We start from the raw sequence: 25,948 nt of genomic DNA, 5'->3' as shown, positions 1-25,948 counted from the left end.
TTGGCGAAGGAGCAGCGTGAAACAGGATTACTCAGGGCTTCTCCAACTATGCAGACTCGCGCGACACGCGAGTTCCTGCCTCGTTGTTGGAGGCTAAGTTTGAAGACGCGCGCGAGGGAGGATGACTGATTGTGTAGACCGGGCGAGATTCAGTTTTAGGGTCGAAGTGTTTTCTCTTTCCTTTCCACTATGGAAATGGTCTTATAACCCGATGTCAGGCCGTGCTCCCTAAAAATAGCCAGATTCCCCGGTATTTGTATACATTTTTCGTTTTTCAACGTCTGGTCGGAGAGGCAAGGTTGACGCGTCCTCGGAGGGTGGCGAGTTTTCGAGAAGAATTCCTCTAGCAGCTCCGTGATTCACGAGGAAAAAAAATCCACGGGCTGTTTTGTATTCCTCGCGATACTCTTTGCATCCGACGAGTTTAGGTGAAAACGAGATTCGCCAGCCAAAGAGGCGAGCTTCGATCGAAATCACGCAGAACGTTGGAGAACAGAAGAACGTAAAGGATTCTTCGAGAGGACCTTCTTTGGAAAATCGTTGCTTAAATGCAGATATTTCTTTAGGAATGTTAATTTTTAAGCATCCGTATCGGCAAATTGCAGGGGTAGTTTTGGCGTTTCGATCGATATAGGAAACCAAACTGGTCGCCATCATGACCTGATTTACTCTATGCACTTGCAAATCCCGTCATTTCTGTGCTTTTCGATCTTGCAAAAAGTTTCAATTTATCGATTTTGCTTCTTCAACGTTCTTCCTATAAGTTCTAATCCCTTGATCCGATTGTAAATTGTTGTAATAATTTCATTGCAGCTTCGATTGTTCGTTTCTCGCATGAATTTTAATCTGACGTATATACGTGCACGTTTAATTTTTGTTTAATACAAGCGCGAATTGAAAAAATCCTTCTACTGCAACGTCAACTCTTTCGTCAAGATCGTAAGACATCGCTTTGTGAAATATATAGTTACACTAAGCGTAACTATTTTGTGGCTTCTACAAATACTTTCAGATTGGTCTCAAACTCTACCAACATAATCGTGATAAACGAGTGTCGTTACAGTGCTAATGAAATTTCTAAACATTTTGTGTAACGCACGTAATGTATTCGTAAAAGCGTGGGAATGCCTGTCGTCTAGAAGCGTTCAAGTACTTAAAGTCTTACTAGGCCATTCTTTTTTCCAATGGTCTGTATGTTCGCCTGTCTAATGTTAGGAAATTTATTCATCGAATTAATTTGGTATAACGAGCATTATAAATTATTTTCATCGATCTGACACCTACGCCAATTCTGAAAGCTAATTACATCGCGACCCAGGGAAATAATAGGCGGTCCTTCCCTGAAAACGCTATTCACACGGTCACCAAGTTACATTCTGAAAGGCAAGATAAATTAGAATCGACCGAGATATTCAGCGTGTGTGTCGCGTCATCAAATCAATGAATCGCCGATTAGCAGTGTCGTTAGACGCGTCGACTGGAAAATGCGTGATCATTTTTCGTTAATCCGGCTCGAACAGGTGCGACCTGTCGTAGATTCATCGCAGTGGTCGTTGGCAAACGTTTGATACATTTTCATGCTATTTACGATAGCTATTTATCTACTTATTCGATACACGTGGTAAATATAGAGTACGTAAAAAATACATAACATACATACACATACACATAAAGATATTCTTGGAATTACAATAAAAATAAAATACTCGTTTATAATATGAAATTGCATTTTGTAGGATAGAAAGTAGCTGCAACAGGAATAGGAGTTAAAATTGGTATAAAAAATTTGCTTTTTTTCATTTTGGAATATTTTAATGGTAATGATAATTAATCAAAGAATTTATATATTGACGTCTGTGCTCTTTGTTTTTAAGCAACAATTCCAATCTTCGATCGTATAACTATTTTCATTCTTTAATGTAGATTTGAATAAGTAACGAAATGGTGCCAAGTAGCTTCTTGAAAATCGTGTCATTAATGTAGTACATAAGTTACCATTAAGTTAGTTCTACCTTGAGTGACATATTACATCAGTAGAATCAGTATCCCAGCGTTCTTCGACAAATCGCGCTATTTCAGGAACGAATAGCCATCTGTAGAATCCGTAACCGTATCCAAAATCGTAGAACAAGGATTAATCTTGATTATATCGAACGTTATCGTTGTTTATGCCAAACATTATCGTTTGATCTTTTCGAGGATAAACATACCAAGATTAGATAAACGCTTTCTTTAGTTGTATTGTTCCAAGACACGTCTACAAACGCTAAACGAGATAACTAACAGCAGAAAGGTAATATACACATATTTGGCAGCTGTATTCTAGCAATTTTTGGACTCGCGTTTATATCAAACGAGAATTCAACGTACACACACGATAAAACTATTTCGATTGGGTGCTGTGCGTTAGCTTCTTTCTTAAAGCCTTAGATTGTTTTCTTTTCAAACACTCTGTATATTAGTCTGCCGCGATGAATAAACCGCAACGAAGCTCCCGTTGGGATTATAACCACAGGGCAATAAAAATAACGATTTAATGATCAGGAGATACAAAGCGACACGTTAAAAAATTACCACGAAACGGGGTTAATGCGGACGCGGGGAATATTGAGAAAGTTTCACGTTGGTGGCCACGTTTGCGCTGACAAAAATTGACGCCGCGCACAACGGATTGTTCCTGATATGACCGGGAAAACGAATTTCCACTCGCAATCGATGCAACGCCGATGAGTTTCGATAATTAATACTGTATCTTTCGATGAATTTTTTTTTTACTTCGTTGAATTTTTAATTTATCCGACGAGAGCCAGTTTTCAGCGCTTTTCATTATAATTCACTGCTTCGGTATTTTGGCCTGGATTAGATAACTATATTTAACGTTTGATTATTTCTATTTATGGAAATTTATATACTTTCTGGTATTTCAATCGGCTCTACGTATTTGTATCTCTGTCTATAAAATTTAATCGTTGTTTCTTAGTTCGCGAAAGACGAAAGAGGTAACAGGGAAAAGAAGATTTCATAGTTTGCTAGGAAATCGGTAGAAGAAACCACATAATCGAACGATACGTGTAATTCGTAGATTCGTAATTGTACGTACAGAAGAAATAACATTACGCAGGAAGCATCGTCTCTGAAATCAGTGGAACGATAATTCAAAGAAGGTTCATTGGTTCGTGGCTGGCGCGAAGAATGCGCCTGCTCGCGCGCGAAATCGCCGCGTTTTCGTGCACGATTCCGTGCACGGTGTTGCGCGCACACGCGCCCGGTTATATTTGCGCGCAACTAGAATGCATGACACATAAGTTTGAAATAACTCGTAGAGCGTTCCATTAAACGAAGCACGTGACGAAGTGCTGTCAGGCTCGCGTAAAACCGAACGCTATTTTGATTCGCGAAAACTGCATCGCCAACCGATACACAACATATATACCAAACAGTGGTGTATTTGAGGGACGGTGCTATTTCAGTTGCAGTTCGATCTTTGCGCGAATCGCGGATATATTTGCACACGCGGCTCGATTAACCGACACCCAGGGCTGGGGCTTGTTCCCTCGAGTCAGAGTAATAATGCTTCAACGTCCCTGCACCGTTATTTTCAAAGATATCGGCCCTGTTTCTCTAATTCTATCGTTTAATTCGTTGTTTCGTTAAGATCGTTAACATTCGTTAGAGAAACAGTAAAACAAGTGCAAGCAGAGATTCAAAAACGACGATGCTTGGCTATCGCGAATTATGAGGAAAAAAGGAAAAGTGATTTTAATATGTAATGTATGATATTTAATAAAAAAGATTTTGATTTATTTGCTTATCAAGCTTGAAATGTTTTTTTCCGTCGTCTTTGGTCCAATTATATTTTTCTAAGGTTAAAAAGTATTATTGGTACGCAGGATTTCTCACTTCCAGTTCATCTTACACATCTTCTTGAAATTGCAGTCTCGTGCAGAATTTTGTGAATCTACATTGTCAACGGTATATCGATCCATTGAACTTAATTCGTATCTCAAAATCGTATTTACATAAAGCAATCGCTATTTTTATTTTAAAAACTACGTCTCTTATGGAATTAGGTACATTCTTCTGATATCGCAGATTACCGTGCTGCAATAAAAATCGATAATATATGTATTAACCATTAACCAAGCAGTAAATTAGATACACATATTGTTCGTTAACAAAAACAGTGCACAATGTAGGTATACTTTTCAGATCACTACAGTGTCTTGCCCAATTAACTCTATATACTATATCACAGGTTGTTGCACCTAGATTATAAATTATATGGCGTCCAACTTCAATAAAATTGATCGCGTGAAATACGAGCAGCGAAGGACAATTGGAAAAAAGTTTTTACGCAACGGGGATAAAAATCTTCGAGGTGATCTGTTCAAGGCTATAATCTATTGTATTTTACGAGCCCCTGATCACTTTACATCGCAAACTGGCTCGAACAGGAAAAAAAAATAGAAGAAGTTCGAGTATGATGAATGATCGGAAACGAACCGTTTCGAATTGTTTAATTTTCGCGTTTAATTGCCCTTAATTGCATCAGTCCCCGAGGCGGGCGTAATTTCAACCTCCGATCGCCACTCAAATCACAATGTTTGCCTTGTATATCCGGCACGACGAAATCGACCACCCCATCTCTCTCTTTCGGCCCCATCCCTCTTAAATTGCTCGCCGCTGCTCGCACATTCGAGAAAGTAATTTTCGTTTCGGCTATTCTATCGCCCCTCGAACGAATGATTACATCATCCGTTGGGGGATGCATCATTCTCGCACCCGAACAGGGGTGGATTAACTTGATGCGCAACCCCGTCACCGAAATTCATAATCTGTGCAGCCAACGCGAGAACCATATTCCCCGGCAAGTGGCAAATTCTAATATATAAAGCGCCCCAGTGTCATCCAACACACTTCGAATCGTGTTTCACAGAAAATTTATGAGCTGATTTTACACGCCATATATTTCTATTAATTTTTATCGTATTTTCATTAGTTTTTATTCATTTCTAATGTATCTCTATTAAGTATATTTCTATTGATCTGCGGAGTACTTTTATCAGCTACAGATCTATTATTTTCTAGCGCATTATCACTACGTGTATTTCTATTAATTTCTAATGTAATTTTATTTGTGTATTTTCATTCATTTCTGCTGTATTTTTGTTAAATATAGCACAATCAGTTTCGATTATACAAAGTGTCCAAGTAGTTATGGTACAGCCGGGAAAGGGATGATTCTAGGTTAAAAAATAAATGGAAAAATGAGACAAGTTAATCAGTGAAGAAGGGTATCAGGATTGAATTTTTAATATTTTGATGTTTCCTGGTGTTTTTTTTATTATTTCGGTAATTTCTATTCCTTGTTATGTCCTATTATTTAGATTACACGAACAACGTAGCAAGTAATATCTTTGTTGGTTTATGAAAGTTTCACTTCTATCGAGTGTTGTGGGTTATTGATGGACCATGTGGCATGAAACGTGTTAAATTAATTAGTGTGTTCCTTCGCTCGATGTTTAAGTAATAGGCAGATAAAGGAAGTAGAATGACGAACGATCTAATATAATTACGATTTGATTAAATTCTCGAATATATGTATTGTATAAATTAATATCTTTAAATAAGATTCAAATTTCATTTATGTATTACGTAATATAAGCTTCAAAACTGCTATAACGTTTGAATTTAAAGTAGTTATTAAAAAGGGAGAATCGGAAAGTGGCGAATTAATTTACAAGCTTAATGCGTGAATTGAGTTCTTTATTAAATTCTCAAAGTACAAATGGTGTATTATGTTATTATTGTTCGTGCATTCTCACGTTTGGAAAACACTTTCGCGGAGCATTAGACTGCAAGTGAAAATGAAATTTTGCTAGTGTCTGCTGAAACTCAGTGGAAGTTTTGACAGCTGAAATAGTTGGGGATTCGCCCACAAATTTCAAGTTACCAACCGTATACGGTTGATTTCACGTAAAATCGGGTTATTTCAAAATCTCAAGTGGAATATATCACAATGGAAGAATAATATCACCGAAGTTTGTCAACGTAGCACGAACACGTAAAAGATTGTCTAATCGCAGCGTCTCGACATATCACAAATAGAGAAGAATTTATTAAAATAATAATAATAATAACAAGCAAAATTTGATTAATAATATCAGTTCAATTATACAGAAGGACTTGATCATTTTAAATTGTTTGGTATGTAGTTCTAGCATTTGAGAAACTTAAACGAAATTAAACTGAACTGTTATTCAAGACATCCTCGATATTTCTAACTAATAAGTCCGACAGAATTAATCGTTTAGAGCTGGAAGTAGTATAGATCAGGATCTATTTACGAATCATGAATCTGTTGGTTCGATGAAGCAGAAATTGCTGGTGGGACTGAGTCGATGAAAGCTTTGCCTCGGCACAGATGCTGCCTAAGAATTTCTTGAGCAAACAGAGAGACGAAATAGGCCCGGCGAAGTGTATTCGATACGAAGATATTTTCTTTTCGAGGTTCCTCTTTCTCACTCTTGGCTGATGTCTATTTTCTGGGGTGGCGCGCGTGCATGCTCGCGAATTACTCGATGAACTAAATTCCGGGCCACATCAAAGCAATTTCCGTCATCGACTGTGTCATCGAGTCAGGTTGCCTTTGAAGATCAGTGTCGACGCTGTCAATGGCAAACTTTACTTTGGTGAAGTGTATCGTCTAATGATAGCACGTCCAGACCCTAATAATAGCCCTTGGTTGCCTAATAGTTGTCTAAAATTCTCATTCGTGAGCGCACCAAGCATTCGTCCCTTTAACAGATTGCCACGTTTATTAATAAACGCCGAACCTTTAATAAAGATCGAGTGGAACGTCGTACAAGTACAGAGGAATGTTATCTTATCTTCTCGAGCCTGTTTTCTGTTAGAACGATAGAGAAGTTTGGGAATCTTCCTTATAACGAGTAGCTTGTTATAAAAGAATTCGTTTAATATTTTACCTCGCACTATCTCTTTTATCAAATTCCTGCAATTCTGCTTATAACGCTACATGCGATACATAATTTCTTTGTTCAAGTCACGCGTGCAAATCCAACCCAAACACGAACCCAACAGCGTCAAAGATGCATTTTTAATATGACCGATATTAAGAAGCTTGACGAAGCTTCGTCCTCAATTACGTATTAATTTGGCATTATAGTTAAAAGATCGATAAAAACGTACGTATCACGTTTCTCTGCTGTGATCTTCATTTATACGTATGTTTACATATACTTACACACATATACATATATTTAACGTACGTAAGATGTTGTAGCTTGCATCCATAAAGATCAATGGGTAAAATTATCAGCTTGAAAAGGTATATCCTTTGATATCCTGGTGCGTGTGCACCAAATGGTTAACGCCAATCCATCCCATCAAAAAACAACAAGTTAACATCTAAGTTCCTTAATTCCTAATACGAAGAAAAGCAGGAATTTCAAGGCGCAAGAATCCTGCTGACAGAACTCTTTTCGAATGCCCTCCGAAATCTCGAATTCGTACACGTTTCCCTAACAAGTTTCCCAAAGGGAGATCTCGATCGATGGGCAGACAAATCTGACAACGATCGCGATCCATCGCGAGCCACCCTCTGCCATTCACCCTTCTCGTTCTTCTTTCCTCTAGAAAGAAGACCGTGCGAAGATCGTCGAAGCTATGCAAAACAAGATAGCTACGGCGATCTGGTGCTCTTTGCTCAAGAAACTATTAGGTTACCGAATAATTCATGCGGGGTCGCAGCCCGCCAATCCGGTGGCGCGTACAGCACACGACCACGCCGAATCCAAGGTTCGCGGGGTCGTGCAGGATGCAAGGCGAGGGGCAAGCTAACACACTGTAGGGACAGAGAGGAACATTGTATCGCGTAGGGCGCTGGACAGAGATAGAAACAGCAAGAGTAGAGGAAGCGAGAAGGTACGAGATTGGAGGAACACAGAGGAGACTAGCAAAACTGAGAGCGCGTATACTCTGTTGCCAATCTCTCCCCGACACCCTATATCCTGTGGGGGACATAGCCACCCCGTTCGCCCCATAATCGTTTCTCTCGTTCCGCACACTCTCGACAGCGAGCGAGAGAGCGACGGGGATGGTTCTCGGCGAGCGGGACAGAGACGGCTGATGGCCACGCGAAAAAGGAAAAATGAAAATGAAAATACGAGAGAGAGAGCGCGCGCGAGTGGGGAGGGAAGGGGAGGAAGCGAGCGAAAAGAAGAAAGGGAAGAGGTACGATGTGCTCAACGGGGAGAGAAGAAAAAAAGAAAAAGAAAGAGGCGAGGGGTTGGAGGCGCGGGAAATGAAAATAGAAGAGAGACAGGAGTCTAGGGTTGTCCCAGGAGAGGGAGAGCGATGGAGGCATCGGGTGAAAGGCGACGAACATCGGGGAAAGAAACGGGCGAAAAGGGAAGAGAGGAGAGACAAAGTGGTAGAAACTAACGGCACGGACGGGAAGAAAAAAGCCGTTGGTGGGCGAGACGTGAATAGAAGAAAAATAGAATACCGGAGGAGCAACGGGGTTGGAGTAGAAGAGACGAGTAATGCGACAGAGAAGCGACAAGGGTGAGCGAGAGGAGACAGGACGAGACAGGGACGAGAGAAACGTGGCACAGAGCGAGCACGGTGAAATTAGCACAGATAGAGAAAGGATGAAATGGTTAAACGAGGGAAGGACGAAGCGAGATGAACAGAAAAGGGAGATAGTCAGGGCAGAAGCGCGCAGAGAGAGGAAAATAGAGTCGGTGCAAGAAAGAGGGAGCGAAGGGAGAAACAGGGAATCGAGCAAGAGCAAGGCTATAGCTGCTGCCGTCCCGACCCGACCTCTCATCCCCCGTTACCCCATTCCTGTCTCCACCTCCCTAAACCTTCCCCTTTCCGCGCTACCTCATCTCCCAGCGTTCCCTCGGCTCTCTCTCCCTCCCCTCTGGTGCCGCTATCACCCTCGCCCACCATGGCACAACCACCCACCTATCCAGCCCACCGACCAACCATACCACACAGTAACACCCCGACCGACAGATCAATACCTACCAACTACCAAGCTGCTCCCAGATTATCATTCTATCCGTCCACTTTGAACGGCCCCGAAAATCGAGTGGACACACCGGCCCGTATGGACCCTCTCTTTCTCTTTCTCTTTCTCTCTGTTCCTGTCTCTCGCGCGCTTCTGATCGACCTCCCTCCTCGAAGGCCAGAACGCGTTCAAGAGAAACGCCGCTAAATGGAAACCGCGATCGGAGCGTACAGTCGCTTCATCGATATAGATCTCCTGACTGGAAACCGTTCTCTATCGTTGCTCGATTAACGCGGCCAAGAATTTAGTTTCGATGTTCGCTTTCCAGATACCGACTAGCTGGCTTATACGCCGTGTCGAGGTAAGTGTACTCCGCTGCAATGGCTGACTCGAGCGAACACCGTCCGTTCCATCGGAACATCCTACGCGCTTTAACGTTCTGTTTCGGCATCGGGGCCGAATGCTTTCCGGGATCGATAATTAACGAATTTGCGCGTGCAAGCTGCATTCGAATACGAAAGATGGTATCTCGAACGCGTTCAAGAATTTTGGTGACAATTTGGAGGCAGGTTGTCCCGGTTACCACGGTGCGATCGGTCAGAGAAAATTTGTCCACAGGAAGCTTCGCTCCCGTTCATTTCATTTGAAAATTTATCAAGCACGCGTGCGCCGATTCTAAGCTAAATTCGTGCAAACACTGTTCTTTTCGAAACAAAGCCTTAAATAGACCAGTTTTACTCCGCAGTCAACGAACCAAGTTCGAATACACTGACCGAATCTCTGACTTCGATTCGAAAATAAAGCACCGAAGAAAAAAACTGCATGAAAAAGTTTCACCGTATATTATCGATTTACTTTTTCACAAAGAATCATCCTTTTGCTGATTGTACCGTGATTACAGAAATACGTCGATACCTTGTGTAACGAGGGATGATCTTTCCCCGCGCTTTTGTTCACGAGCTTCTGTACACTATGAGTTTCCTATATACAATAAATCGTTCGAACGAAGTAGTTTCATCTTTTTTTACGATCTGCAAACGAGGTCGTTTAAGTTAATCAACGTGCATGCGGGTGAGACAAAAGTGCAGCGAGAGGGTGGCTAAGGGGGAGGATAAAGAGAGAATTATTGCGAGAGGGAGAAGTTTTAGCGTATTTATCGCTCCCTTCTCGCACTTTTCTGCATCTCCACTCACTCTCTCTCTCTCTCTCTCTGCTCTTTCGTAATGAGCCAGCAATTTTTCAAAGCCGAACGACCTTCTGATCGCATACGCGTTACGTCAAATTAAAGAGCAACAGGTGTCTCTGCTGATCATCGGATGTTCTCCGCGTTAAAATAGTAGCATCGTGATATGACGACACCCGCGACAACATTCGTTGTCTTTGAAGTGAATATTATTACAGAAGAGACGATTAGTCGGACAACGAAGGGATCGATGGAGGGAACCTCGATCGATCGTTGAGAATTGATGAAACGTGCAACTTCGACGATTTCTTTCTGTATCATTAGAGAAAAATTATAGCGTCTGTTGGGTTTTACTGGTGCAATACTAAAAATTGTAAATTTTATGTCAAATGTTGTTTTTTTTTTGTTTTACTAAGAATACAGTGAGATTCCTTTTATTTTGCTATAAAAGTTGGATTCTTTTTTATTATCATAAAATCTCGAGGATTTCTAATTGTAGGCCAAAGGTTAGGAAAATTTCTTAGTTACGATACACTCCTCTCCCTATCTTCTTTTACATCGTATCAAAGAGTAAATGTAATAGTATTTAGTGGAACGTATACAAAGTGTTTTGTCTACATAGAATATAAAATCAATTTTTTTTCCAGTAATATAATCTTCGCGCTTAAGAGTTTCTTGACAGCGAATTAAACACGAATAAAGAATTTGATTTGGAAATATGTCAATTGATAAAATTTAAGAGAGAATATTATTTCGCGACAGGAGATCATAAAAAGCGTACTTCCTACTTTCATAAGGTATATCTCATGTATCTTCCGTCCATTTGAATAAAACATTCATACATATAAATTATGAATCGACGTATGTATGTTTTCAAATATTTCTACATCTCTCACACTGACATACATACATTTTTCACTCATTATTATAATTCGGATACGTTATTTATTACGGGAGGAAGTACACAGGTGCAGAACGACACAAACTTCGCGTTTTACAAATTTAGTTTTACCGATTTATTTATTACATTTATTTAAGAAAATGTTTGTTGATACATTGAAAATACCAAACGAATAAATCAACAGGCAGCAGAATCTGTCTGATCAAATACTCTGATTATAATTACCGAAAAGTATTAAAAATAACGACAGACTAAAAAACGTTACTCTTAAAAATAATCATCTCATCGAGATCCTTAAATTATCGACAACGACTTTCCACGAAATTTTTAACAACAATTCGCAACAATTGTTTCATTTATGGAAACCCAATTCTTTATATTATTACTGTAAATATTTAACTAATATCTCCATTCTAACATGCCTTCCACGGTATCCCACGGTCTAAGAAAAAAATTGGGCAGGGGTTTACAGAAGGCAGAAGGGTGAAATCGATGATAGCGCGATTTGATCGAAAAGGGTGGAAGGTAACATCTTTCGGCTCGACCTTTTTAAACAAAAAAAGCGACGTAAATACACGTGGCCGGCAAAGGTGTTCCATTAGGCCGACCTTAAGTATCCTGGGCAAGGACGTCCGTTGTGAGGAAGATACGTCACCGACGACCGTGGCAACGTCACGAGGGCGCCTCCGGTGACGTCAGTGGCGTGCTAAATGAGATTAGATTCGCGAGGGTTTATTTGCGGCCTACGCATTTTCTGCCCCTGTGCTGCGAGCGAAATGCCACATCGTACGTTCCGGACGTGACTACTTACGACGTTCTGCATACTCTAAACGAAAATCAGTGACCCTTGAACTAAACCTCGGAACGGATATGAAGTAATGCTTGTTCCACTCGTGTCTCGCGTCAGATTTAAGCGGTCGTTGCTTTCTCAAAGATTTCGTATTAGTTGTGCGTGTATTAACCAGTAGAGCGTATATACGTCAAAGTTTGTTGGGAATTTGTGCGGAAGGGATAACATTTATAATAAAATAATATTCCACAATTGCGTAAAATATAAACGCTGAATTGGGACTTCTTGTGCTATCCAACGCTGTTTGTTCGTGTTTTCGTTCGGAATACATGCAACATTAAATGTTTTGGAAAACGTGGACGACTTTACAGCTTCGAAGATTTTATACGTTCTGCCAGGTAGCAGTAGCAAAGTTAAGAGAGTTGTTGCAGAAAGATAGGAAATTTAACAACTTTGGAATTATTACTCGGTAGTTTAATACACATATAATGACAAGAATCGGAAAGATATCTGTAAAATAGCTCGTAATACCGTTAAAAAATAAAATTCCTTGGTATCAATACCGTGCAAGGGAATCTCCATTAACGCGAAACCCTTTGTAGAGTATAAAACGCGTGACGTGACACGAGGCATCGATCTCGGTAGTATCGATCCTCGTGCGAGCAACTCGCCAAAAGCTTGTTTCCTTCCCTCAATCATTCCAAGAAACCGTTCAATTTCGAGCAAAAATATTTCGCGCGGCAATTTTTCTTCGATCATACCGCAAGGTATAAAACGCGCATCCGTAATATTTTTTTTTCCTGGTCGGGGGTTCCCACGCGTGGGAACAGCTGTGGCGCAAAACTGTCGCCGGAATATCCGTGTTACCGTTGCGTTTCCAGTGTTTCCAGCGTTACCTTGTAGACGGAGCGCGGGATCGGAAGCGTGGCAGGGAAATGAACTGTTATTATCAACACCGTCTGCGTTTAATCGTAAGTTACAACGTCTGCATACTTCTCGTGGCGGCGAAAGGACGATAGGACAGCTCGAGGTCGTGGCATGCGCCACGATAGGCCGGCAGCCACCGTGTGTGCATGCACAGGGCGAACCACCGTGTTGTATAGAAGTAGCTGTGTGTTGGCCGCGCGCGTTGCATAGCCGAGAGACAAGTGAACAAGAAAGGGAAACAGAGTGAGGAAGGGGGAGGGGAGAGAGAGGGCGTGCGAGAGCGCGTACACTGTGTGGAGGGCGGAAGAGAGAACACGCTGGTGGATGGAGAATGCGCGAAAAGGAAGGAGATCGCGAGAGGTGAACGATAAAGAGAATCACAGAGGGGGAGAAGCACGGAGTGCGATGCATGAAAAGGGGGAAAGAAAGAAGAAGAAGAAGAAGAAGAGGAGGAAGAAATAAGACAGAAGGAGGGATAATAAGAGAAAAGGAAAGGACGGGGAACTGGAATGAAGAGAGGAATGGAAGAAAAAGACGAGTTTATAAAGGGAGGCGGAAGAGAGAGAAGGGAGTCGAAGGGAGAGCAACGTCGACGGCCAGCGTGAGAGAGATAGAGGGAAGAAGAGATAAAAAGAGAAATGAAAAGGAAGAAAAGAGTTCTTCTTCGATGGCAAGGCGTTCTTCGGTGTTGCAGGCAACGGCGGCATAAATCGGTCGAAGGGAAAACTTTTTGGGCGCGGAGTTACCAGTCGGTATCTCTACTCCGCGCGTATATGTACGTATACACATATGTGTATGCGGTTTTATCTGGCGGTACTCGGGGATGTTGCGGGTTGATTTATCGCCTGTCGTTGCCATGGAAACCTCGGCGTGACCGGCTTGCGCGACACCCTCATATCCGAGTCGACTCTCTGCTTTACCCTCTCTATCTCTCGGCTTCTATCTCATTCTAACGCGGTTGCCTGTTACTCTCACCCTAGCTCCTCTCATCCTCTAATACACGCTTGCTATCTCTGTTAGTCGCTCCCTTCAATGGTATACTCTCCATTCGTACCCTTTTCCTCTAGAATCCGTTCGTTTCTGTCTCGTTCGTTCGCAGCGTGCCTATCCGTTCCAGTGCCTATCTCCCTCGATCATCCACTTCTCCTTCTCCCTCTAACGTCTCTCTTTTCCCACTTCCTCTTGCCTTTCTCTTTCTTCGAAATATGTATGTATATTCGGGCTGCGTCTCTCCTTATTGCATTCCCGCTCTATTTGTCTTTACACCGTATCACTATCCCTGTTGTCTCTACCATCTCCGTCCATCCTTCCCCGTGTTTCTCACCTTCCGTCTCAACGTGTCTTCCTTTCTCGCTCCCATCAGCGACCACGTACCAACCTCTCCTTGTCTCTCTTAACCCATGCTCCCTCCTTGCTGCTCGCAAGCTCTCTATTCCACTGTCGTTCATTTATCTCCCTCTCGTCGTCGTTTCCTTCCTTTTTCCATTCCGCTTTGTAGCCTCCCTTTCTGCTACGTTCTACCACCATCTACGTGTCTCTCATACACCCCGACTCCAGTCGTCTTTTCTCTCCTTTCTTCGTCCTTCCTTTTCCCCCCTTCGATGTACCGACGGCTTCGCTCACCCACGCACGCCTCGGCAATCCCACTCCTACGGCCTCTAACCTCCCCGACCGCCCTTTTCCACGCTCCTTGCTCACGTACATACGCCGTGTCTCTTTCCCTTCAGCTCGCCCTCAAACCACTTAGCCGACCGACCAACCACCCATCCACCTATCTACTACGGCTCACCCACCCTTCCTTTCCTTTCCATCCACCCACTCTCATCTTCCCTTCGATATGCACCCCACGCTACTATCAGCTTCTACTCCCACGCGCGAGCTTGAAACCCCCCAGAGGAACGTCAAGGAGGCGACTACCGGAGGAGTTCTCTGCAAAGAACCAGAACTCCAGCCACCTCCTCACCTCCACTCGCGCCTGCAACAGCCCCTCGGTCGCTTTTACCTCCTCCATCCACCACCATCCGCTCCGCCAATCGAGTGTCGACTGGCTGCTGGCTTGGTGCACGTTTGCGCTACTGCACAGGGCCTCTGATCGTTCCACGCGATCTAGATAAAGAGCGTTATCTAACTGTGCGGCTAATTAACCGGCTTCTCGTCTAGTTATCAGTCTAGGAGCACTTTACTTTCTTCGTCTCTCGATGCAAACCGATCTCCAGCGAGTGACTTTTCGTCTTGCGATCTCCGGGAACCACCGATCACTAGGGAATCCCCAAGGAAAATTTCGTTATCGACCGAGTTAACGCAGATTCGAAGAGATAAAATGTGATTTAGATCCGGCGAGTTGTGAAAGCGTATAAAGAAATAGAAGAAATTTTGTTTACGAGCTCTTCGTAGAAATTTAGAATTATATGAAAAACTTAGAAATCTTAACTTGAAATCCAATCTGACCGGTTGGACACGACAGAAAGGAATAAGATGTTAACAATTTTTAATCAGATTTATTTGGAGATTTAGAAATGTAAACTTGGAGTTTTCATATTTTGAGGAGAATTTTAAACTTTTTTGGCAATGAACCGTATTACCGACGGTAGATAATCTTGACAAAGGACGTTCGATTCTTGGCGCATTTAGCCAGTATAAAAAATTCCCTAGGCAATAAAAAATTAATGTTTGTGGATTGACCAATGGTTTTGCCAGACGTCTAGTGGCAATGATTCGAATGAACATCGAAAAAGTTCAACTTAAATGTCGACCATCTGCTATTCTATTCGCTGCTACGAATCGAACGCGGTGCGTGACTGAAGAAGGATCGATTGGCATGTGCGGGTCTAATTAGAGATTCAGCCGAGAATTACGAAAACCCCACCACGGTTAGATTACTTTCTTGAAAGACGAGTTTCATAACGAGTTCAATTACTTTCACAAATAATGTTCCCCGTTACTGCCTAGTTGCTCGAATCACGCGCAAAACAGTTAATTACTGAATCGAAGAATTTCCGCAGTGACAATTTTTCTCAGATCCTTGCAAAACCTGATACTGATCGGTAGAAACCTATCTCTTCGTTTCGTGTTTAGAATCGCGTTAATTATAAATATATTGTTATATTATTTTTTACATTGTAATTAATATCTTTGATCTTTTTAATTATATAGATTTTTATTTAATGTTTTAATGTAACGAATATCATATATGTACGAAATAAATAAATAAACATAACAAAAATATTCATTTAAGCATAAGTGTCAACAATTTTGAAATATTTGATATGAAATATTTAAGTGTAATATAGTTACTTCATTATTGCTTTAAAACGATAGAATACAAATACATAGAGTAGCATAATAACCCAATGAAAAGTTGCTTATAATATAATAAAAATTATATATGTGTTAGAAGTTTGTGTTACCGACTCTTGATAAAGAAGTGACGCTAAGATAAACTATAGACCTTCTTTTCTACTTCTAGTAATAAAAACTTTGTATTATTATTGTATTATAGTCAACATCGGTGTAATAAAATGCATTATGCAATTCTCTAGTAGCTCAAAATTAACATTCATTATTCATCGTAAGTAAGTACACGAACCTTACGTCGATACACGATTATCGATTTCCGTCTTAAATTTTCACAATCAATGCAAGTTCCGTGCAAACATAATCATCGAATAAATCTGACAGAGTTCAGTACATCTAATGTCGATCTTATCTATTATATTAAGCAAAATATTCAAACAAAGAATAGGGCTACATAAAACATAAACCATTCGTACGTCCATCAAAGAAATACTGTATCCATATAGAATTTCACTAGCCTAGTGTAAAAGGCACCAAATGTCTCAACGTTAACAATACGGGAAAAAAGTGAAGATAAGGAGTTACGAAAGATCAGACAATATCCGGTGGAAGACAATGACGTCGTGCCAAAGGAAAACGGCAGGAAATATAAGGTCAGGTCGATAGACCCAGGCGAAGAGAATATTCCCGAGGCATCGTTGTCGGTCTCATTGTTATCGACCCGTTGGTATTCCCCGGCGTCATTGGTAGCAGGATCACGTGGTGTCTATCGCCTTCCAACCAGTCAGCTCTCTCGTACAATGCACACCATTGACGTAACTTTAAGCAGTCCTGCGTGAAAGGTCATAAGCGCAACTCTGGTATAATCAACGTCTTATATGCACTCTCGAATCCTCGCCATCCGCTTCTCGCCGTATGCAAAAATCATTCGATATGACTTTGATTGACGCGACACAGTGAAATAGATGGAAATTAATCTTTATGAAAATAACGACCTCCTTTGCTGGCGTTAATTACTTTATATTGGCTAAAGGGGACTTTTTTAAAGAGTAACAAGAAAATTAAGACTTTCGATTATGACGAATTTATAAAAATTGGTAGATCGGCATTGGTTTGTACAAAGATCGTATATATAAAAATTAATGGTTGTTTCTGGCATAACATTATTTAATTATTAAACCAGACGGAAATTCAGCTTTTTGACTATGTTGAATAGCAAAAGTTGACAAATTGGTATTGATTTGCACAAAAAAATTAATATATGGCATATTGACATATATAACAAATAGGAAGGATTATTTTTCAAAATAAAAAGAGAACTATTTGATTATGATGATTTACAAAAATTGAACAATTAATATCGGTAAAATAGAAAATTCTTTGATTATTTTGAATGAACAAAGATTGAATATAAAATCATTCAGTATTTCAGAATTTTTGGAAGAATCAAACGTTGTACGTTTCTGTTTTTCTCTGTCGCTGTACAATCAATAGTTTTGACTTACGTGATATATAAATCTAAAAACTTTCAATTAATAGCCAGTATGTTTTCTTTTCGTGAACAATTTAATTAACCGAGACAATAGAGGCTATCGAGCTCACGATACACGCGAATGCAAATCAGGTTGCATATAATTAGGCATGGCATGGAAAATAACACGATACTCCTGCTTTTGATATGATAATTATCAAACGTGGCTACAGATTCGAGTACGATGGACACAAATATAATGGATTTCCATCTCGCTCGATATTAACACGCGACTCATTGGCAACAGTACCCCCTAACTCTCATTCTTCGGTCACGTATGCAATATATCATTTGCATACAGGTGAAAACGAACAATAACTTCAAACAATATTACTATAGTGATGAGGAATATTCTTTTAACACATTTTTTGATAAATATCAGCTAAATATCATTCTAAATCCAATAGAAAATTAATATAAAACATTTACAAAGTCCTATCTTTTTCCTGATCTCAATCGATTCTCATTTTTAAATAACATTGTCCCATCTGTGTTCAATAACATTGTTACTTGTTAATTGTGTCTGAATTGTTCTCTCGTTCATCGAACAAAGAATCGCGATAAGGATGCGTGTTATCCGTCAGCTGGGACAACTCTGAATTTCAAAGAGATATCGTTGGAAAAAAACGGAGAATAGGTCAAGCTTGAATTTTTAACGATCCACGGTCTTCGGCGTACGTATATAAGACGAAAGGAAAATTCTACTGGGAAATGTTGCTCGTGTTGTTTCGCGGTTAAACTATATTAACAACGAATTCGTTATGTCGCGTCTCACTGCATGGATTGCTGCTTTGTTCATATTGATCGGATCTGTTTGGTCACAGGTTAAGACTTGCCACGGCTTTCGTGTTTCTAAAGCTCGATTACATAACCATAAATAATTTCCGATGATACCAGAGTGATTATTAATTATCCTTAACATCAATTTTCCACGAAAATCGTTAACTTCTCCACGAACGAATTTTTCTTCGCATACGTAGATAACATTTTTTTTCTTTTGTCAATTATTTGCTATTTTCTGATTTTCTTTCAAAGAAAATACAGTGCACTAAATTTAATTTTTCTGCAAATAAATACATTAATTTCGTTATTGTTCAACTAGTTAACATTTTGAATGCGTATAGTGTCTTTTTATGAGGAATTAACAATTAATGATTATTGCATGTTATAATTTCCTGTATAAATATTAATTATATAAATATTAATTTCTTGTTCTTATTATCATACATATAGGAACAGATTCTTGAAGAAGGAATCGAGGAACCAAGATTCGGCTTTGGTTTGCTCGAGCCGATACGAATATTTTTTTGCAAGAATTCTTGCGAGTCGACTGAAGGAAAGCCGTACATACTGAATCTTGCCTGTGCCGTAAAGTGTCCTGAATTATATTTACCTCATACAACTTCAAAACCACCTACTTCAACAATAAAATCATCGAGTTCACCAGCTGAATCGAGTATGCCAGCTATGAGTATGCCAACTGCAACAAATAGTATGCCAACTGCAACAAATAGTATGCCAACTACAACAAATAGCATGCCAACTACAATGCGTATATGAACAGAACCGAATTTGTCAACTAAATCGAATATGGTAGCTGTACCACGGAATGCTTCGACATCAAGTAATATCACTAATGCTAATGCTGACTCAACATTACTTTTTCTTTATGTACGATTTTTTGAGAATTTCATTATATATTTTCGTAGAATATAATATACTAACAACTAATGTATATTTTCTATTCAACTTTAGATTAGTATGACGTTATGGAAATTTCATGGTTCGTTATTAATAACAAACTGCGTGTCGAAATGAGAAAGACTTTCTTTCGGTCTTTTGCATTGGACTAACGAATGAAATTTTTGCTAACATAATGTTAATTATGGAAGTTATTAAATCCGTTTCTTTTGTATGTAGAGAACGAGTTTTTCGAGAATTTTTAATACATGGTTCTTTAGAGTGTAGCCCAATATTTTTATATATATATTTTTTTTTTTCTATCTATATAGATTGACATGATCTGAACAAGTGAAATTTTTACTTACACGATTTGATACAATTTGTTGGCTTTTTATATTTCTAAATAAATTGTGCTTTCATCAACGAGATTCTGATTTAACTTGTTCATTTGTACCATGTCCTGTTTCTATAAGTCCTCAAGTTGTACGAAGGATGGCGTTAGTAATACTGAGATATTCCGTAATGCGTTAACGAAGATTTCTGCTTCATTAAAACAGGAATATTATTCACGGTCGATATCAAAGAAAAATTAAATTTTGTTATCGATTTTTAAAATACATTTCCTGGTAACTATCCTGTTTCTAAAGTTCATATATGCACAGATAATATCATTATCGTTTCCCCTGTACACTACAAGAATTCTTCGGTTTGTTTCTGCTACTATTCCCGAATTTCACGTATTATAAGTGTTATAAATTAATAAACATAATGAAGCTTAAATGTATCTATCCTTGATACTCGACAACGATAAAATAAATTTATACAGATATTCGTTCATAAAGAGAAATTACCAAATGTATAGCAATTCTATTGGGTTGGCAACTAACTGATTGGGGATTTTGTCATTAGGTGGTAATGACGAAATGACTTAGTTGCCAAACCAATATTTAATCAGAGTGGAGTGAGTCAAAATGCTGAGAACTTCCATTTACGTTTCATATTTTGACTTTCAAAAATTATCTCTTTATATAGTTATATTTTATATAGTTATAGTTTATATAGTTATATTAGTTTTATAATTAATTAATTTATAACCTTATTCTTCGATGTGATATGTTTTAATAATTTCAGTGTAAAAAGAGCAGCGCGGTTGTACACTTACGATCGTTAATGTTTATATCTAGCAATTCGAATCATTTATTATTTCAACATGTACATAAAATTTTCTAAAATTCAAACTGATATATCGATAAAATTGCATTTTTCCTTATTAAAAATCAACATGAATTATTTCGATCATCAGGCATTCAATTAGATATTCCGTTTAAATACTAAAAGTGGTTTTAATCATATCCGTTCTACGATACCGCCAGTTTCGACACTCGTTGCTTTATGAGTGAACATTTATGCATTTATTGAAAATTTATAAGTGCATAAGTAATATAAAACGCCAACCTGATGTAAAAAATATACAAAATATGCAAAATATGCAAAAGTGCTTTCTATACTACTTGGTAGGTGAAACAACTCTACCGAGATTCTATCTTTCTAATTATATCTTTAAAAAGATACATAAAAATTCGCAGTTCAACTATGAGAAAGCTTTTATCTATCGTTATTTTTTTATTTATATTTTATCATTTTTTATCATGATTTTATTTATTTATATACACGAAGCTTTTATTTTATCATTGTTTTGTTCTCCATTGTACAAAAGAACCGAAGATAGCGGGGAACAGCGATTAAGCAGCAGGTGAACAGACTCCAAAAGTGGAATTTTCCCTGTTTGCATTCGAGATTTGTCGCCGTTTTTAAACGAGTCTCTGTACCTTGCTAATTAATGGCTGCCACCTTTTACGCTGTTAACCCTCTCATGTTTGGTGTAATTCGATCACCAGCTCATTGTACGGGCGTGCATACAGAAAGTGAGAGGACACACGTTCCTCGTAATAGCTCGGTCGCGATTATTTTCACAACGGGAGCAAGGTCTTAGGTTTTTCGTGGCCGGATGCGTCGTAGTTTGGTTGTTTCGTCGTTTTCGAAATTTCAATAGAGAATGACATTCCTTTACTTTCCAAAGTATTAGATATTTCGAATGTTTTGCGACGAATTGTTGGGGATTAAAATCGAGTCCTTAAATAAAAAATATACTGTGGGAGTTGTGACTGTTTTGTAATAATTTTAAGGAAATTAGTAATAAAAAAAAAAAAATAGAATAATCCATTTATAGTATCCTTCCAAAAATGTTCTTTATTCTAGTGTCCAATACGTATAGAAGTTTTCGAACAGTAACAAGGATTTTGCCTGAAATTCATAGTCAAGAGCTAATAAAAGGATTATGTAACTGTGTTTTCGAACAAATTCTATTAAATAACTTATTTTTTCTTTTCTCGGTTCTTAATTGCGGAGAATGGAGATACGGAAGAAGATTGAATCTTGTATAAACATTGGTAAACTCGAATGAAAAATTATTTCTTCGAAAGTTTCGTATACCTTTTTCCAAAGAATAATTCGTCGATTAGAAACCAGGTGAAATGTCGGTATCAACTATCGGTATCAAAAAAAGTGGTGCGACCACGACAAACAGGATGTCGAACAATGGACATAACAGGATACGAACGATGCAGGACATACGGACCAGACTCGCCTACTGTGAATCACGCGGCGAGCTATGCAAAAGAATGAAAGTTCCGTGAAGTCGTGTGGTCGCAGTTTCGATTCCGTATTAGAACCACAACGATAATATTACGATACCGTGCTCTTTTTCAACTAATCAACTGGTGTAAACCACTCTATAACATCTAGTAAATGACCCATTCGATTGGCGTAAAAAACACCACGTCAAAATATCGTTTTGCAATTTTTATACATTCCAAACTTCAATGATTCTAACAGATTTGCGTTATGATCGTTGAAATTTCAGTGTTACGTTATTAGAGATATTACAGAAACGTTATGCACGACAAATACGTAATATGAATAAACATAGTTTATTCCGTGAAACAGTTACATGTATATATGCGCATATTTATGCATCTGTGAAAAATTTAAAAGTGAAAAATCCATAGAATACACGTAATATCAAAAAATATTTGTAAAATATTGACATGTAAAACATACTTGTCACGGTATAAGAGCCAATGTCTTTAATATCGTGGACATAAAATTTAATTTCGTGGAAATTGAATTTCGAACAAAGTTAGATAAAAAAATTGGAGAAAGTTTAAAAGTACGATCATTTATATATACCTATACATACAGAATCGAAGCTATTCGTATTGATGTAAGTTGTGGCATCGTAGATTTAATTTGATCTTATCTAACATTGGTTTTATATACAGGGTGGTTGGTAACTGGTGGTATAAGTGGAAAGAGGGTGATTCTACGCGAAAAAATGAGTCGAAAATATAGAATAAAAATTTTTTTTTTAATATTTCCACCGAGACAACGATCTACAGTGAGATCCGTTATAACGTACCGCACGCGTACCGAGCGAAAATTCAAAGTCGATTTTCTCGAAAACAAAGCCTCAAACGAAAAATTTTTATTCTATATTCTCGACTTATTTTTTCGCGTAGAATCACCCCCTTTTCCGTTTGTACCACCAGTTACCAACCACCCTGTATATGCGCATATTTATGCATCCGTGAAAAATTTAAAAGTGAAAAATCCATAGAATACACGTAATATCAAAAAATATTTGTAAAATATTGACACGTAAAACATACTTGTCACAGTATAAGAGCAAATGCCTTTAATATCGTGGGCATAAAAATTGCAGAAATTGAATTTCGAACAAAGTTAGGTAAAAAAAATTGGAGAAAGTTTAAAAGTACGATCGTTTACATATACCTATACATACAGGATCGAAGCTATTCGTATTGATGTAAGTTATAGCACCGTAGATTTAATTTGATCTTATCTAACATTGGTTTTATATATATCGTTTGATTTGTTATCAAGTGTTCGAGCCTAATTGTCTTAGGAGAAAACGATCGCCGAGGTTCTATTTCGAACACAGGAAAATATTATCCTATAGACTATAGACAAAAGCGGAATTTCATTGCAGCTGTCGCAATCTTCTGCTGGCAGAAGTCGAGGACACGTTTGAAGGTAAACGCCAGTCGCGGCAATAAAAGGAAGTATTTAACGATCTAGATTCTAATCTAGAATTCCAAATTCTGATCCGCTTTCTCCTATTTCGATGTATACATATGGCGGAAATATTTTCTTGGAAAGTACACGAACATCATTTCATTCCTGTTCTCTTTGGTCTTTCGAGCAACTTTGTTCGTTTCTCATTAAATTCCAACGCGGTGTCGGAGATTAATTGCAGGTACAGGGAATGCGGATATATTCATTTACGATAGTATTAACAAATTAATCTTCCATTTAGCCATTAACAACGAGTCGGTAACGAGAAATTAATATATCGAAGTAAAATTAGAAACAACTGCTACAAGCGATATCAAAAGAAACATTTTAATTCGAAAAATTTCACCAAATTTGATTCTTTGCTCATTATTTTAATAAGAATCTAAGTGTGCAAAAATTAACGACAAAAACTGTGTTGTAAAATATATCGTAAACGTTGCAAGCTTGATACAAATACATACTAACGAATATCGTATTCACATATGTTACATACATACGTTTAATTAATTTAGTGCGTATACTTTTTAACAACAAGTGACAAATCAAAGAATGTTCGATCATTATTTGAAGCTCGTTCAATACCGCCCCAGGTATGAATAGAACAGGATCGTGACGGAAAGCAGCTGTATAGCGAGCATGAAAATCATAGTTGCCGCAGCATCAGTCAATCAAACGGCCTGGGAAACCGGTGGGACCGCTGACTACTTAGTTTGGAAGCAAACTAGGGCAGAATACGCAACGCTACATGTACTAAATTCCCTTCCCTCTCTCGCGCGGATATCCCGATTGCTCTCCCGTTCGCGTTTAACCTGATTTCAAGCTCATGCCTTCGCGCTCGTTTTGGATATCTACGCAGACCGATCGTTTCTGTCACCTAACTTCAATAAGGGATGTATAATCTACCGTAATATATACAGTGGCGATGAATGAAACCGAAGGGATTACTGTGGTTCAAAATAACACGAAAATAACAAAGTTGCGTTACGCACACTTCATTTACGAGAAATTCCAAGTTGAAAACAGCAGGAGTGGACAATCGGTAGGAGAAAGAAGAAGTCGAAGCTTCCGCTTTGCGTCTCACTTTCGAGAAGATCGAGGTTGCAAGTTTGTCGAGTACAGTGTGTCGGGCTAATTCTTAATTAAACGCGTCTAAACTTAATTTTATTATGTAAAGAAGCGAAACGTTGGAGAAAAATGACGCGAAAGAATTGCGAACGTCGAACAATATAGCCGGCTTTCTTTTCTCCAATGTACGCAAGATAATACGCTTTTAATTTACCGAGGGCCAAGCCCGACAAATTACACACACAACCAGCGCAACGCGGCGATTAACTTAATATCGAATCAATTACAGAAAAGGTCGTCCCCATGAATTATATTTTATCCTCGTCGCCCCAGTCTTCTTGTAATTTTACGGCCATCCCTGACGTAATCGACAATTATTACATCCTGTAGATTGCAATAAAAAAGAAAGGAGTTGGCCAGTAGCGGACATTCTCTTTCTTCTTCTTCGAATAATCATCGATTAAAATCCAAGACGCATAAATCTGATCGTATCTCGTTCCAGTGTGTTGCATAAAATTTGACCAAGAGAAAAGAGTGCATTGCAAAATCAACGAAACTGCTACAAAAAATTACGCGTTCGTTATTTCAATCATCTACCTTTAATTTTGCCAAATTATTACGGAATTCCTAATCGAGAGATCCGACCGCAAGCACGCGCCTATAATACAAGTAGGAATATGTCTTTATCCATACCGAATCAATCATCGAAATCTAGAAAAATTCATTCTCGCAACACCCGTAAAACTGCAGTGGAAAATTACAAATTGATTACTGTAACTACTCCGATCTATCTAATTCCAAGAAACAACCGCAGAATTCCTAATTGAGAATGCAAATCACAAAAGATGTACGATGCAATTCGAAGTACACGCTTTTGACCATATAATTTACAAATGAACGACTAAAATTCCCAAAGATACACCGTTAGCAAGTCGATCAAATTTCTCTGGAGAATCACGAATTTCGACCATCGTTAGTACTTGCAATCTGAACAGATCATCGTAGAATTGGCGATGGAGGGTGGCAATCGCGGCTGATCATGTGACTCACCGTGTTACCCGCTCAACCCTATTATTCTGGAGTTACTGTGAAAGGGAAGGCGAACGCGAGGCCGACGAAAAGAAAGATCGCTCGCTTCGGTGATCTAGATCGATCCGCCGCGTGTCTACGACCTCTCTTCTCCGACGGTCTCCGGTCTCTACGTGTGAGCGTTTACTTCGTGCACCTGTACACACGAGTGTCAGGGAAAACACGATTCTCCCGTGGAAGCGGGATCTCTCATACAGGCCTTGCATCGAGATGCAAGATTGCGCAGGAACGCATGTGACTTAGCATCATGTGACTTAGAGAGAAAGTCGATCCGCCGTGGCGGCGGCGCGGGG

General features: G+C 39.1%; 2 protein-coding genes across 2 annotated transcripts in view; one reads left to right on the top strand and one right to left on the bottom strand.

Annotated features, from left to right (window-relative positions):
• The window catches only part of LOC100744885 (centrosomal protein of 290 kDa), a 175,621-nt gene that overhangs the window by 76,433 nt on the left and 73,240 nt on the right, over positions 1-25,948 (bottom strand). The window lies entirely within an intron of this gene.
• On the top strand, positions 18,100-19,678 carry LOC105680374. Its single transcript, XM_012382154.3, has 2 exons — positions 18,100-18,487; positions 18,897-19,678. Exons 1-2 carry the CDS (start codon positions 18,425-18,427, stop codon positions 19,221-19,223), a joined length of 390 nt encoding a protein of 129 aa, XP_012237577.1. The 5' UTR covers positions 18,100-18,424; the 3' UTR covers positions 19,224-19,678.

This window comes from Bombus impatiens, unplaced genomic scaffold (assembly GCF_000188095.3).
Source record: "Bombus impatiens unplaced genomic scaffold, BIMP_2.2 scf_0144, whole genome shotgun sequence".
NCBI lineage: Eukaryota > Metazoa > Arthropoda > Insecta > Hymenoptera > Apidae > Bombus > Bombus impatiens.
The sequence above is the reverse complement of the archived record's forward strand: the minus strand, read 5'-3'. Positions and strand labels throughout refer to the sequence as shown.